The 12,528-nt window shown below is 52.9% G+C and overlaps 1 protein-coding gene across 1 annotated transcript; it reads left to right on the plus strand.

Annotated features, from left to right (window-relative positions):
* Positions 1 to 276: 276 nt before the first annotated feature.
* On the plus strand, positions 277 to 10,404 carry ACTL6B (actin like 6B). The gene is made up of 13 exons (XM_017886174.1): positions 277 to 408; positions 840 to 916; positions 1,131 to 1,296; positions 1,598 to 1,698; positions 6,113 to 6,210; positions 7,442 to 7,536; positions 7,603 to 7,709; positions 8,737 to 8,826; positions 8,984 to 9,045; positions 9,184 to 9,298; positions 9,436 to 9,516; positions 9,622 to 9,717; positions 9,931 to 10,404. Exons 1-13 carry the CDS (start codon positions 384 to 386, stop codon positions 10,138 to 10,140), a joined length of 1,323 nt encoding a protein of 440 aa, XP_017741663.1. The 5' UTR covers positions 277 to 383; the 3' UTR covers positions 10,141 to 10,404.
* Positions 10,405 to 12,528: the final 2,124 nt, after the last annotated feature.

Raw genomic sequence — 12,528 nt, forward strand, 5'->3', positions numbered from 1 at the left:
TCCACCAAAAAAATTAATAAAAACAAAAAGCAAGGGGGTAGGGACCTCATCAGTCGTCCTGCAGAGTCCTGGTCTCCGCCTCTTCCCTGCTGTCCTCTCTGCTGCCCGTTCCTTAGCGACGGTCTCTAAGTCCCTGCTAGGCGCCCCCTGCCCCATCTCCTCCTGGTCGCCTAACGGAGGGTATCTTCCCCTTTAAATCAGCGGCCCCCGGTCCGGTCATTGTCTCGTCTGGCAGCCAATCGGCGGCGCCGTTGGGGGCGGGGGATCCGGCCTCCCAATTGGTCGCCGCGCGCCCCGCCCCGCCAGGGATCCCGGGAGCTGTCCGGCCACCTCGGTGCTGATCCCGCCGCCGCCCACGGGCCGGTAGCAGCGCAGAGGGCACTATGAGCGGGGGCGTCTACGGCGGAGGTGAGCGAGCCTCTGGCCCCCTGCGTTCCGAACCTGCGCCATCCATCCGAGCTCTGGGCACCCCGGGGCCTGTCACCTCCGCGCATGAACGGGTCCAGTCCCAGGCTCGGGTCTCCCGCCTCCCCTGCGCACCGTCCTGGAGCGCACCGGGCCCAACCTCTCTACCTTGCAACCCACCTCCACCTGGCCCCGGCCCCTTCCTTTCCCGTCGGGAGGGTGGCCTGAGCAAGGCCAGTGGGCAAGAAGGGACCCTGGCGGTATGATGCCCCCACCCCCAGTCCCAGGACCTCGGACTCCAGGCCCAGTTCCCACCGGCCCCAGACTGGAGTTGAAGGTGGCGAGACTGTGGCTCTGCCCTGACTTTCTCTCGGAACTACCTAGCGGGAGAGAGTTGGGGGGAGGTCCCCTTACAGGCCTGTCTCCCCTCACAGATGAGGTGGGGGCGCTGGTCTTTGACATTGGCTCCTTCTCAGTCCGCGCTGGGTACGCTGGGGAGGACTGTCCCAAGGTGAGCCTTCCAGTCTCCTCTCTAAATCCCAGGGGCTCCGGACCCTTCTTCAGGCTTTCCAGTGACCCAGGGCTCTCCTAGATCGCCCAGAAACTCTGCTGAGCGGGAATGTGGGAATAAACCCAGGGGCGGGCTGAGGACCCTGCCGGGACTGGACAGGGGCAAGACGGTGACCCCTCTCCCTGCCGATCTTCCCCCAACCCTTCCCCACCAGGCTGACTTCCCCACCACGGTGGGGCTGCTGGCCGCGGAGGAGGGGGGCGGGCTGGAGCTGGAGGGGGACAAAGAGAAGAAAGGGAAGATCTTCCACATCGACACCAATGCCCTGCACGTGCCTCGGGATGGAGCGGAGGTCATGTCGCCCCTCAAGAATGGCATGAGTAAGGGGCCCCCACCCATCACCTCCTGACAGATAGGGAGCCCACTCCCCACGATCTGGGACATAGCAGCCCCCACTCTCCAAGGAGTCTTCCTTGCAGCCCCAGGGTTCTTCTCGCTGCCAGGGTTCTTCTCGCTGGATTCCCTTCCCAGGGGCCCACCAGGTTTCTGGGAAGGGGGGACGTTCCCCTGGACCTGGACTCACTGACCCCCCTTTGGGCTTGGCCTTTCTCCCTCCTTTTCTTCCTGTCCCTACCCCTGCCTGCCCTCTTGCCTTTCTCCACTCTGCTCTTCTGGCCCCAGTCGAGGACTGGGAGTGCTTCCGAGCCATCCTGGATCATACCTACAGCAAACACGTCAAGTCTGAGCCAAACTTGCACCCTGTGCTCATGTCCGAGGCCCCGGTGAGTGCCTCCTCCATTCCCATGTCCAACCCCGATCTCCACTGCACCTGCTTCCCACCATCCACCTCTCCTCCTCTCCCCTCAAGCCACCGCTGTCAGACACTTCCCTTCCCTTTTCAGACTCCCCTCACCCATCCCAACTACTTTCCTTCCTTCTTGGCTAAGTCTCCATCCCTCCTGCTCTCATCCCTCCTGCTCTCTTCTCGCTCTATCTACTCTGCTGCCCTTCTCCATCTCCAAGTCCTTTTTTAATTTCTTTCTTTCTTTTTTTTTTTTTTGACACAGAGTCTCACTCTGTCGCCCAGGCTGGAGTGCAATGGTGAGATCTCAGCCTCTGCCTCCCGAGTTCAAGGGATTCTCCTGCCTCAGCCTCCCAAGTAGCTAGGATTACAGGCACCTTCCATCCTGCCTGGCTAACTTTTTGTATTTTTAGTAGAGATGGGGTTTCGCCATGTTGGCCAGGCTGGTCTCGAACTCCTGACCTCAGGTGATCCACCCGTCTTGGTCTCCCAAAGTGTTGGGATTACAGGCGTGAGCCACCACACCCAGCCTCCAAGTACTTTTCTGACCTTTTAACTTATTATTATTATTATTTTGGTCAACATTGGTGAGCTGGGGATGTGGGCTCACACCTGTAATCCCAGCACTTTGGGAAGCCAAGGCGAGAGGATCACTTGAGCCCAGGAGTTTGAGACCACCCTGGGCAATATGGCAAGACCCATCTCTTTTATCAAAACAATAACAACTAAAAAAATTTTTAAACTGCATTTTAAAAAACGTTCTTACCCACATCCTTATAGATTCCTCTTTATAAAAGCAACAGTTTTCTCCTTTTAGCTAATTTTGGGGGTATTTTCTTCCATATCTCTAATATTACACTTAAGTTGCTGCCTGTGGAGTTTTTAGTTTTAGATATTATCAATGAATTTTCCACTTTAGAAAATGATCACTTAGCTCTCTTTTCCTCCCCAGCCTATGCCACAACATATTTCTATTACCCTCCTTTAAGTACAGTGGGTTCTGTTGTTGTTGTTGTTGTTGTTGTTGTTTGGGGTTTTGTTTGTTGTTTGTTTGTTTTTGAGATTTTGTCTCAAAAACAGGGGCTCCGCTCAGTTTGTCACCCAAGTTGGATTGCAGTGGCACAATTCTGCAGCCTTGGTCTCCTGGGCTCAAGTGATCCTCTCATTTCAGCCTCCGGAGTAGCTGGAACTACAGGCATGAGCCACCACGCCCAGCTGATTTTTAAATTTTTTGTAGAGACAGGGTTTCACCATGTTTTCCAGGCTGGTCTTGAATTCCTGGGCTCAAGCGATCCGCCCGCCTCGCCCACCCAAAATGCTGGGATTTTAGGCGGGATCCACCGCACCCAGCCCAGTTGTATTTTAGACTTTAAAAGAAATAAATATTCAGTATTTATACTGTTTTTAAGTTAGAAATAATTTTAAGAGAATCTTTTGTAGAGATGGGGTCTCATTATATTGCCCAGGCTGGCTTCAAACTCCTGTGCTTAAGCGATTCTTCTACCTCAGCTTACAAAGTGCTGGGATTACAGGCATGAGTCACTGTGCCCAGCCCAAGATTTACATTCTTATTACTATGTATGCTAATCAGGACTGAGACAGGCAATACGCTATGATCCCTTTTCCTTTTTTTTTTTTTTTTTTTTTTTTTTTTTGAGACGGAGTCTCGCTCTGTCGCCCAGGCTGGAGTGCAGTGGCCAGATCTCAGCTCACTGCAAGCTCCGCCTCCCGGGTTCATGCCATTCTCCTGGCTCAGCCTCCCGAGTAGCTGGGACTACAGGCGCCCACCACCTCGCCCGGCTAGTTTTCGTATTTTAGTAGAGATGGGGTTTCACCATGTTAGCCAGGATGGTCTCGATCTCCTGACCTCGTGATCCGCCCGTCTCGGCCTCCCAAAGTGCTGGGATTACAGGCTTGAGCCACCGCGCCCGGCCCCCTTTTCCTTTCTTGTGCAACTTTTGTTTTCCTAGAACTGGAAAAAAAAAATGTGTTCAATTTTTTTTTTTTTTTTTTTTTTTTTTTAATTTTTTTGATACGGAGTCTCCCTTTGTCCCCCAGGCTGGAGTCCGGGGTGCGATCTCGGCTTACTGCAAGCTCCACCTCCCAGGTTCAAGCGATTCTCCTGCCTCAGCCTCCCAAGTAGCTGGGACTACAGGTGTTGCGACCACACCCAGCTAATTTTTGTATTTTTAGTAGAGACAGGGTTTCACGATGTTGGCCAGGATGGTCTCGATCTCTTGGCCTTGTGATTCACCCACCTTGGCCTCCCAAAGTGCTGGGATTACAGGCAGGCCACCACCCCCGGCCCTGTGTTTGATTATATTTGGTCTGGTTTTCTATCTACTTAACAGTGTGAACCCTAAATTATTCATCAATTATATCTTTTGTCAAGACATCAATTTCATTAGACATTTTATCAATTTCATCTTCTTGAAGAAATTTCTTCAGGAGCCCACTGACCTAGTCCAATTTGCACTAGTAGCCCTCTGCCCGGGGACAGACCTGTTGTGCTGGCATTTCCCTTCACCATCATCTCATAGAATCCTTTTGCCTCTGTCCTGGTCAGAAGTTCTGTTTCCTGTACTTGAGTGCTTTTCTTGACTCACTCCTTTGTTTTCATGGAGCAGGTCCTTCAGTAACTGCCTTAGAAAAGTCATGAGAGGCCAGACACAGTGGCTCACTCCTGTAATCCCAGTACTTTGGGAGGCCAAGATGGGAAGATCACTTGAGCCCAGGAGTTTGAGACCAGCCTGTGCAATATACTGAGATCTTATTTCTACCAAAAATATAAAAATTAGCTGGCCATGGTGGTGCATGCCTGTAGTCCCAGCTACTCGGAAGGCTGAGGTAAGAGAATTGCTTGTGTCCAGGAGGCAGAGGTTGCAGTCAGCCTAGATCATGCCACTGCACTCCAGCCTGGGCGATGGGGTGAGACTCTGTCTAAAAAAAAAAAAAAATTAATAATCTAAAAAATAAATTTTTTTTTTGAGACGAAGTCTCGCTCTTGTTCCTCAGGCTGGAGTGCAATGGCGTGATCTCGGCTCACTGTAACCTCCACTTCCTGGGTTCAAGCGATTCTCCTGCCTCAGCACCCCGAGTAGCTGGGATTACAGGCACCTCCCACCACGCCTGGCTAATTTTTGTACTTTTAGTAGAGACGGGGTTTCACCATGTTGGCCAGGCTGGTCTCAAACTCCTGACCTCAGGAGATCTGCCTGCCCCAGCCTCCCAAAGTGCTGGGATTACAGGCGTGAGCCACCGCGCCCGGCATCTAAAAAAAAAAATTTAAAGAAAGGTCATGAGAAGTATATTTTTTGAGACTTTGTATGTCTCACCTTGAGTTGATAGCTCAGCTAGGTATCACATGCCAGGTTGGAAATCATTATTCTTCAGAATCTTGAAGGCACTTTTCCATTGTCCTTCTTCCAGCATATATTGTTGCCATTAAGAAGGATGAAACCATCTGATTTCTGATCCTCTGATGTAATATTTTTGTTTCTGAAAGTTTATAGAGTTTTTACTTTATCCTCAATGTGGCATATTTTCATTCATGGCTCTAGGCACTTAGTACGTCTCTTCACTCTGAAAACCTATGTCTTTCAATTCAGTGAAAAAAAATTATTTATTTAGTTATTTATTTCTCTCCATTTTCTCTCTTGGGATTTTCTGTTATTTGGATTTTTTTGCCTCCTGAATTGGTCCTCTAATTTAATTCCCTTTTCTCTTATATTTTCCATCTCTTTACCTTTTTCCTTTGGTTTCCAAGATATTCCCTCCACTTTATGTTCCAATCCTTCTCTTGAGTTTTTCATTTCTGTTCATGTAGTTTTAATTCCCACAAGCTCTTTACTTTAAAACAAATTTTTTTAATGAGACTGCATCTCACTATGTTATCCAGGCTAGTTTCGAACTCCTGGGTTCAAGCAATCCTCCTGCCTTGGCCTCCCAAGGTGCTGGGATTACAGGAGTAAGCCACCATGTCTGGCCTGTGCAAATGTTTTGAATGCATGTGTGTATGAATATATGTGTATGTGCGAGTGCGTGTGAGTTTGTGTGTGTGAATGCGAGTGTATACGTGTGTTTGTTTGCGAGTGTGTTTGAATGCACGTGTAACTGTGAGAGTATGAATACTGTGAATGCATGTATGTGTATTTATGTGTGTGTATCTGTGAGTGTGAGTGTATGTGTGTTTGAGTGTGTGTTTGTGCAAGTGAATGCATGTGTGTATGACCGTGAGTGTATGTGTGTTTAGGTAGTGTGTGTGCGCGCGAGTGTTTGAATGCATGCGTGTGTGTGATCGTGAGTGTATGTGTGAGTGTTTGGGTTGCATGTGCGTGGATGTGGGTCTGTGCCTTTCCCTTCTTGAATCCTCCCCTCCTGCACTTTCTCCACAGTGGAACACACGAGCCAAGCGGGAGAAGCTGACAGAGCTGATGTTCGAGCAGTACAACATTCCTGCCTTCTTCTTATGCAAGACGGCCGTGCTCACCGCGTATCCTCTGGACTGAGCTGCTCTGACTGGGTGGAGGGCAGGGGTGGGGCCTGTGCTGAGCTCAGCTGAGATGAGCTGGGGGATCAGACCTGGTTCTCTGAAGATCAGTGTCCCAGTGGGCAGACACCTCCCTCCGCCCCACTAGTGCAGAAGGCCCAGTAGACTGAGCACATCCGAGCCTGGGGTGGCCAGATCAGCGGCCCCTTTCTGTTCCCTGGATCAGGCTGAGCAGACAGCGAACTGGGCCCTGGAGAGAGCAGGCACTGGAACTGGACAGAGGAGGGAGACATGTAGAACACTGCGGCAGTCCCTTCCCAAGAACTCCTTCAACACTGACTTTTTTTAGGATCTGCCTTGCATTGAACCCTGTGCTATGCACTGGGGTGATAGTGACCCTAATTTCAGGGAATCTATAGGACACAACCAAAATTAAAGGGCTGGGCGCTGTGGCTGGCCAGGCACAGTGGCTCACGCCTGTAATCCCAGCACTTTGGGAGGCCAAGGCAGGCAGATCACTTGAGGTCAGGAGTTCAAGACCAGTCCGGCCAACATGGCAAAACCCTGTGTCTACTAAAAGTGCAAAAATTAGGCCGGGCGCGGTGGCTCACGCCTGTAATCCCAGCACTCTGGGAGGCCAAGGCGGGCGGATCACAAGGTCAGGAGATCGAGACCATCCTGGCTAAGGCGGTGAAACCCCATCTCTGTAAAAATACAAAAAATTAGCCGGGCACGGTGACGGGTGCCTGTAGTCCCAGCTACTTGGGAGGCTGAGGCAGGAGAATGGCGTGAACCCGGTGGTGGAGCTTGCAGTGAGCCGAGATCGTGCCACTGCACTCCAGCCTGGGCAACAGAGCAAGACTCCGTCTCAAAAGAAAAAAAAAAGTGCAAAAATTAGCCAGGCATAGTGGTGGGCACCTGTAGTCCCAGCTACTTGGGAGGCTGAGGCAGGAGAATCTCTTGAACCCAGAGGCAGAGGTTGCAGTGAGTGATTGCACTCCAGCCTGGGTGACAGAGCAAGACTCAGTCTCAAAAAATAAACAAACAAACAATAAGTAAAGAAGTAACTGGGGTCTCAGAGCCTTTCTCCAGGAGATGAGTCATCACCAGGAGGAGAGATGTGCAGACTGGGGATGAGCTGGACCCTGGCAGAGCAGAGAGTGATCAGACCAGATCTGGGCCCAGGCCCCTCATTTGCCACTGCTGTCTCTTTGACTTACCCATCCGATGCCAGCTTTGCAAACGGGCGGTCCACGGGCCTTGTGCTGGACAGTGGGGCCACCCACACCACGGCCATTCCAGTACATGACGGCTACGTCCTGCAGCAAGGTGGGGCTTCGGCAGGGGGCAGGGGCACACCGGGAGGACCAGATCCTGACACTGCCTTCCTTCCAGGCATCGTCAAGTCCCCTCTGGCAGGGGACTTCATCTCCATGCAGTGCCGGGAGCTGTTCCAAGAGATGGCCATTGACATCATCCCACCTTACATGATCGCAGCCAAGGTGGGGCCTCTGGGGACACAGAGCTGCCACTAGAGTCCTGGCCACTCGCCCCATGGCCGTCAACCCGCTGACACACGAGATATCAGAGCAGAGAGCAGCAGGCTCCCCAGTGGGTCCTGGCTCCAGTTTCTCCTTTTATAAGTGAGGCATCTGAAATCCAGACAGGCTGAGGGATACGCTGAGGTCATGGAATCAGCTAGCAGACAGCAGGATGTGTGAGGGCCAGTGTGGTGGGTTCTAGGGTTCAATATAAACCCAGGTTCAAGTTCTGCCTCTGCCGTGCAAGAGCTGTGGGACCGGCCGGGCGTGGTGGCTCATGCCTGTAATCCCAGCACTTTGGGAGGCCGAGGCAGGCAGATCGCTTTGAACTCACTTCGAGACCAGCCTGGGCAACATGGTGAAACCACATCTCTACTAAAACTACAAAAACTAGCCAAGCATGGTGGCACATGCCTGTAGTCCCAGCTACTCAGGAGACTGAGACTGAAGAATCACCTGAACCCTGGAGGCGGAGGTTGCAGTGAGCCGAGATTGCGTCACTGTACTCCAGCCTGGGCGACAGAGTGAGACTCTGTCTGGGGAAAAAAAAAAAAAAAAAAAGAGTTGTATGACCAACAGCATGATATCAAAGCTCCCTGGGCCTCAGTTTCCTCTTCTGTAAAGTGGAACGGTAGTAGGCAGTAGCCAGGGTGCTGTGAGTATGAAGTGACACTGTGTGCTTAGCTCCGTCCTGTGCCCTCACATGGATCGCGGCCCCCTAGGAGGCCATTCCCTGGAGATTCTGTCACCACTGTATTCCTGGTATTCTCCAGATCAGCTGCACCCACTGCATGAAGGGCACACACGGAGAGAGAAGCATGCCCCGTTCTCTCTCCTCTCCCTCAGGAAAGGGTGAGAAACCCCCCTTGCAGGCAGCACAGCAGAGCCTCCAGTGCCAGTTAGCTGCAGAGCTGGGAACGGTGCCAGGAAGGTGGGGTAGGGGTCAGGGTGGGCTAAGAAATGGTGTTCCTACGCTGTGCCCCCACAGGAGCCTGTCCGGGAGGGCGCCCCCCCAAACTGGAAGAAGAAGGAGAAGCTCCCCCAGGTCTCCAAGTCCTGGCATAACTACATGTGTAATGTGAGCCTCTGGAGAGAGTCCCCTGAAGCCCCCTCCCCTGCCGTGAATGGGGGCGAGGCAGGGGTCTTGTATGGGATGTGGAGCAGGGAGGGGGAGCTGGGCGGGGGGTGTTGCTCAGGAGGAATCCAGGCCCTCATCACCCTCGCTGGGATTTCAGGAGGTGATCCAGGACTTCCAGGCCTCCGTGTTGCAGGTCTCAGACTCCCCCTATGATGAACAGTGAGTGTGGCTCAGGGCTGGGGGGGTGGGAGAGAGGGTAGAACTGGGACTCCTGGGGTGGGCTGGGGGACTCTGGTGCTGTCCACCCACTGATCCTTCTTGAGCACCCCAGGCAGAGTCCTGCTCCCTTCTGGGCAGGGTGGCTGCACAAATGCCCACAGTGCACTACGAGATGCCCAATGGCTACAACACAGACTATGGCGCCGAGCGACTCCGCATCCCCGAGGGCCTCTTTGATCCCTCGAACGTCAAGGTTTGGCTGTGTGGCAAGGACTGGGGTGGGTGCTGGCTGCAGTCCTTGGATCCTGGGGCGTGGGGGAGGCTGGGAAGGATTGCAGGGACTGGGGGAAGGGGGAGAGGGCCCACAGCCCCAGTCACCTCTCTCCGCAGGGCCTGTCGGGGAACACCATGTTGGGTGTGGGCCACGTGGTGACCACCAGCATCGGCATGTGTGACATTGACATTCGCCCGGTGAGGCCAGGCCGGAGCTGAGGCTGGGCAAAGGGGCCCAGGGGAAGTGGGAAGGTAGGGTAGGGGGGCTGTCCCCCGTGGCTCACTCCTTCCTCCTGCTCTCAGGGCCTGTATGGGAGTGTCATTGTCACCGGCGGGAACACACTGCTGCAGGGCTTCACTGACAGGCTCAATCGAGAGCTTTCCCAGAAGACCCCACCGGTAGGAGCCCACCCCTGACCCAGAGCCCCGGACGCCCGTCCTGGCTCAGCTGTCCAGGACTGAGTCCCCCATTCTTCCCACGCCCTTCCTTCTGTTCTGTCCACCAGAGCAGAACCCCTGCCCCTGCGGCTTCCCAAGTCTTCCCCCTGTCCCCCAAGCCCTGTCCCTTCCCAGAACCTAGGTGTCTGCTTCCCCCAGCCCCTTTTACCCCAGAGCATGCGACTGAAACTCATTGCCAGCAACAGCACCATGGAGCGCAAGTTCAGCCCCTGGATTGGGGGTTCCATCCTGGCCTCACTGGTGAGAGGAAGGGGACCTGGCCTAGCACTGACTGTGGGGGAGAGGGGAGACCCAGACAGCGCCCGCCACTTTGCCTGCCTCTTCATTCATTCATTCATTCATTCAACAAACATTTATTTTTGAGAAATGTCAGTCAATGAATGTTCCCAGAAGGGTGAACAGGACACAAATTGGGGGCAGGGGCCCGGTACAGTGACCCACAGCTGTCATCCCAGCACTTTGGGAGGCTGAAGTGGGAGGATGGCTTGAGGCTAGGAGTTCAAGACCCAGCAGGGGAACATAGCAAGACCTATCTCTACTTTTACAAATTGGGGAGAAGAGGCTGCACACGGTGGCTCATGCCTGTAATCCCTGCACTTTGGGAGGCCCAGGCGGGCGAATCACTTGAGGTCAGGAGTTCGAGACCAGCCTGGCCAATACGATGAAACCTTGTCTCTACTAAAAATACAAAAAATAGCTGGGCGTGGTGGTGTATGCCTGTAATCCCAGCTATTCAGGAGGCTGAAGCAGGAGAATCTCTTGAACTCAGGAGACGGAGATTGCAGTAAGCTGAAATTGTGCCACTGCACTCCAGCCTGGGTGACACAGTGAGACTCTCTCCCAAAAAAAAATAAAAAATAAAAAATAAAAGGAGTAGAGGGACAGGTAGTTGGAGAGATTGGTCAGGATGAGATTTTGGTGAGATACCCACTGTGCTCAGTCAGCAGAGGGGAGACCCTGATGGTTTGGGGCAAGGGAGTGATGTGGCAATGCAGGCATGATTGGAAAGACTGCCAGGCATGAGTCTTTGGGGTCGAGGTGTGAGCTGGGGTCAACAGGACCTTGCAAGGAGGCTGTTTCAATTGTCCTGGAGTCATAGCATGGGTAGCAGTGGGGATGGGGTGGACAGCAAGGGGCAACTAGCAAAGGAGGCAGGGAGATTGGTTCTGGAGCAGGAGGTGGTAAGTTCAGTCTGGACCTGCTGCTGGGGTGGAAGGAAGGTACTGAGCAGGGAGCTGGAGTTGCAACCCGCATCTGGAGGGTATCAATCACACAGAGGGGACAGTGAGGCCACGACAGACAAGGAGGACATCCACGAGAAAGGAAGTCCTCTAGGGAGACAGAAACTAGGGTCAGAAAGACAGAGCCTGGCAGTCTGAACTTAGCTTGGGGCTGGAGCATGTCAGCCACACAATTCGTCTGTTTTTTTCCTTTTTTTTTTTTTTTTTGAGACAGAGTCTTACTCTGTCGCCCAGGCTGGAGTGCAGTGGAGCAACCTTGGCTCACTGCAACTTCCGCCTCCTGGATTCAAGCGATTCTTCTGCCTCAGCCTCCCGAGTAGCTGGGATTACACGCGTGCGCCACCACGCCTGGCTGATTTTTGGATTGTTAGTAGAGACGGGGTTTCACCATGTTGGCCAAACTTGTCTCAAACTCCTGACCTGAAGTGATCTGCCCATCTTGGCCTCCCAAAGTGCTGGGATTACAGGTGTGAGCCACCATGCCTGGCCCAAAATTAAGTATCCTGGCCAAGTGGAGTGGCTCACAGCTGTAATCCCAGCACTTTGAGAGGCCAAGGCGGGAGGATCACTTGAGCCCAAAATTTCTAGACCAGCCTGGTCAATAAAGTGAGACCTCATCTTTACAAAAAATTTAAAAAGCAGCTGGCAATGTGGCACATACCTGTAGTCCCACCTACTTGGGAGGCCAAGGTTGGAGGATCACTTGAACCTGGAAGGTTGAGGCTGCAGTGAGCTGTGCCACTACACTCCAACCTGGGTAACAGAGTGAGATCCTGTCTAAAAAAAAAAAGAAAAGAAAAAAATTGGGTGTGTATTTTCCACTTAGAGCATGTCTCAATTTGGATCGGGGCTGGTGAGCCACAGGAGGCTAGTGGCCACTGCCTTGGATAGCACATGTGTGTAGGGTGAGAAAGATCAAAGAATCCCAGGCATAGTAGCTCACACCTGTAATCCCAACATTATGGGAGGCTGAGGTGGAATGATTACTTGAGCCCAGGAGTTTGAGACCAGCCTGGGCAACACAGTGAGACCCCATCTCTACAAAAATAAAAATTAGGCTGGGCGTGGTGGCTTACGCCTATAATCCCAGCACTTTAGGAGGTCAAGGCGGGCAGATGATCTAAGGTCAGGAGTTTGAGACCAGCCTGGCCAACATGGTAAGACCCTGTCTCTACTAAAAATACAAAAATTAGCCAGGTGTGGTGGCAGGTGCCTGTAATCCCAGCTACCCAGGAGCCTGAGGCAGGAGAATCGCTGAAACTTGGGAGGCAGAGGCTGCAGTGAGCCGAGATTGCACCACTGCACTCCAGCCTGGGCAACAGAGCAAGACTCCATCTCAAAAAAATAATAATAGGCCGGGCGCGGTGGCTCAAGCCTGTAATCCCAGCACTTTGGGAGGCCGAGATGGGCGAATCACGAAGTCAGGAGATCGAGACCATCCTGGCTAACACGGTGAAACCCCGTCTCTACTAAAAAAATACAAAAAACTAGCCGGGCGAGGTGGTGGCGC

This window comes from Rhinopithecus bieti, unplaced genomic scaffold, assembly GCF_001698545.2.
Source record: "Rhinopithecus bieti isolate Rb0 unplaced genomic scaffold, ASM169854v2 scaffold_14454, whole genome shotgun sequence".
NCBI lineage: Eukaryota > Metazoa > Chordata > Mammalia > Primates > Cercopithecidae > Rhinopithecus > Rhinopithecus bieti.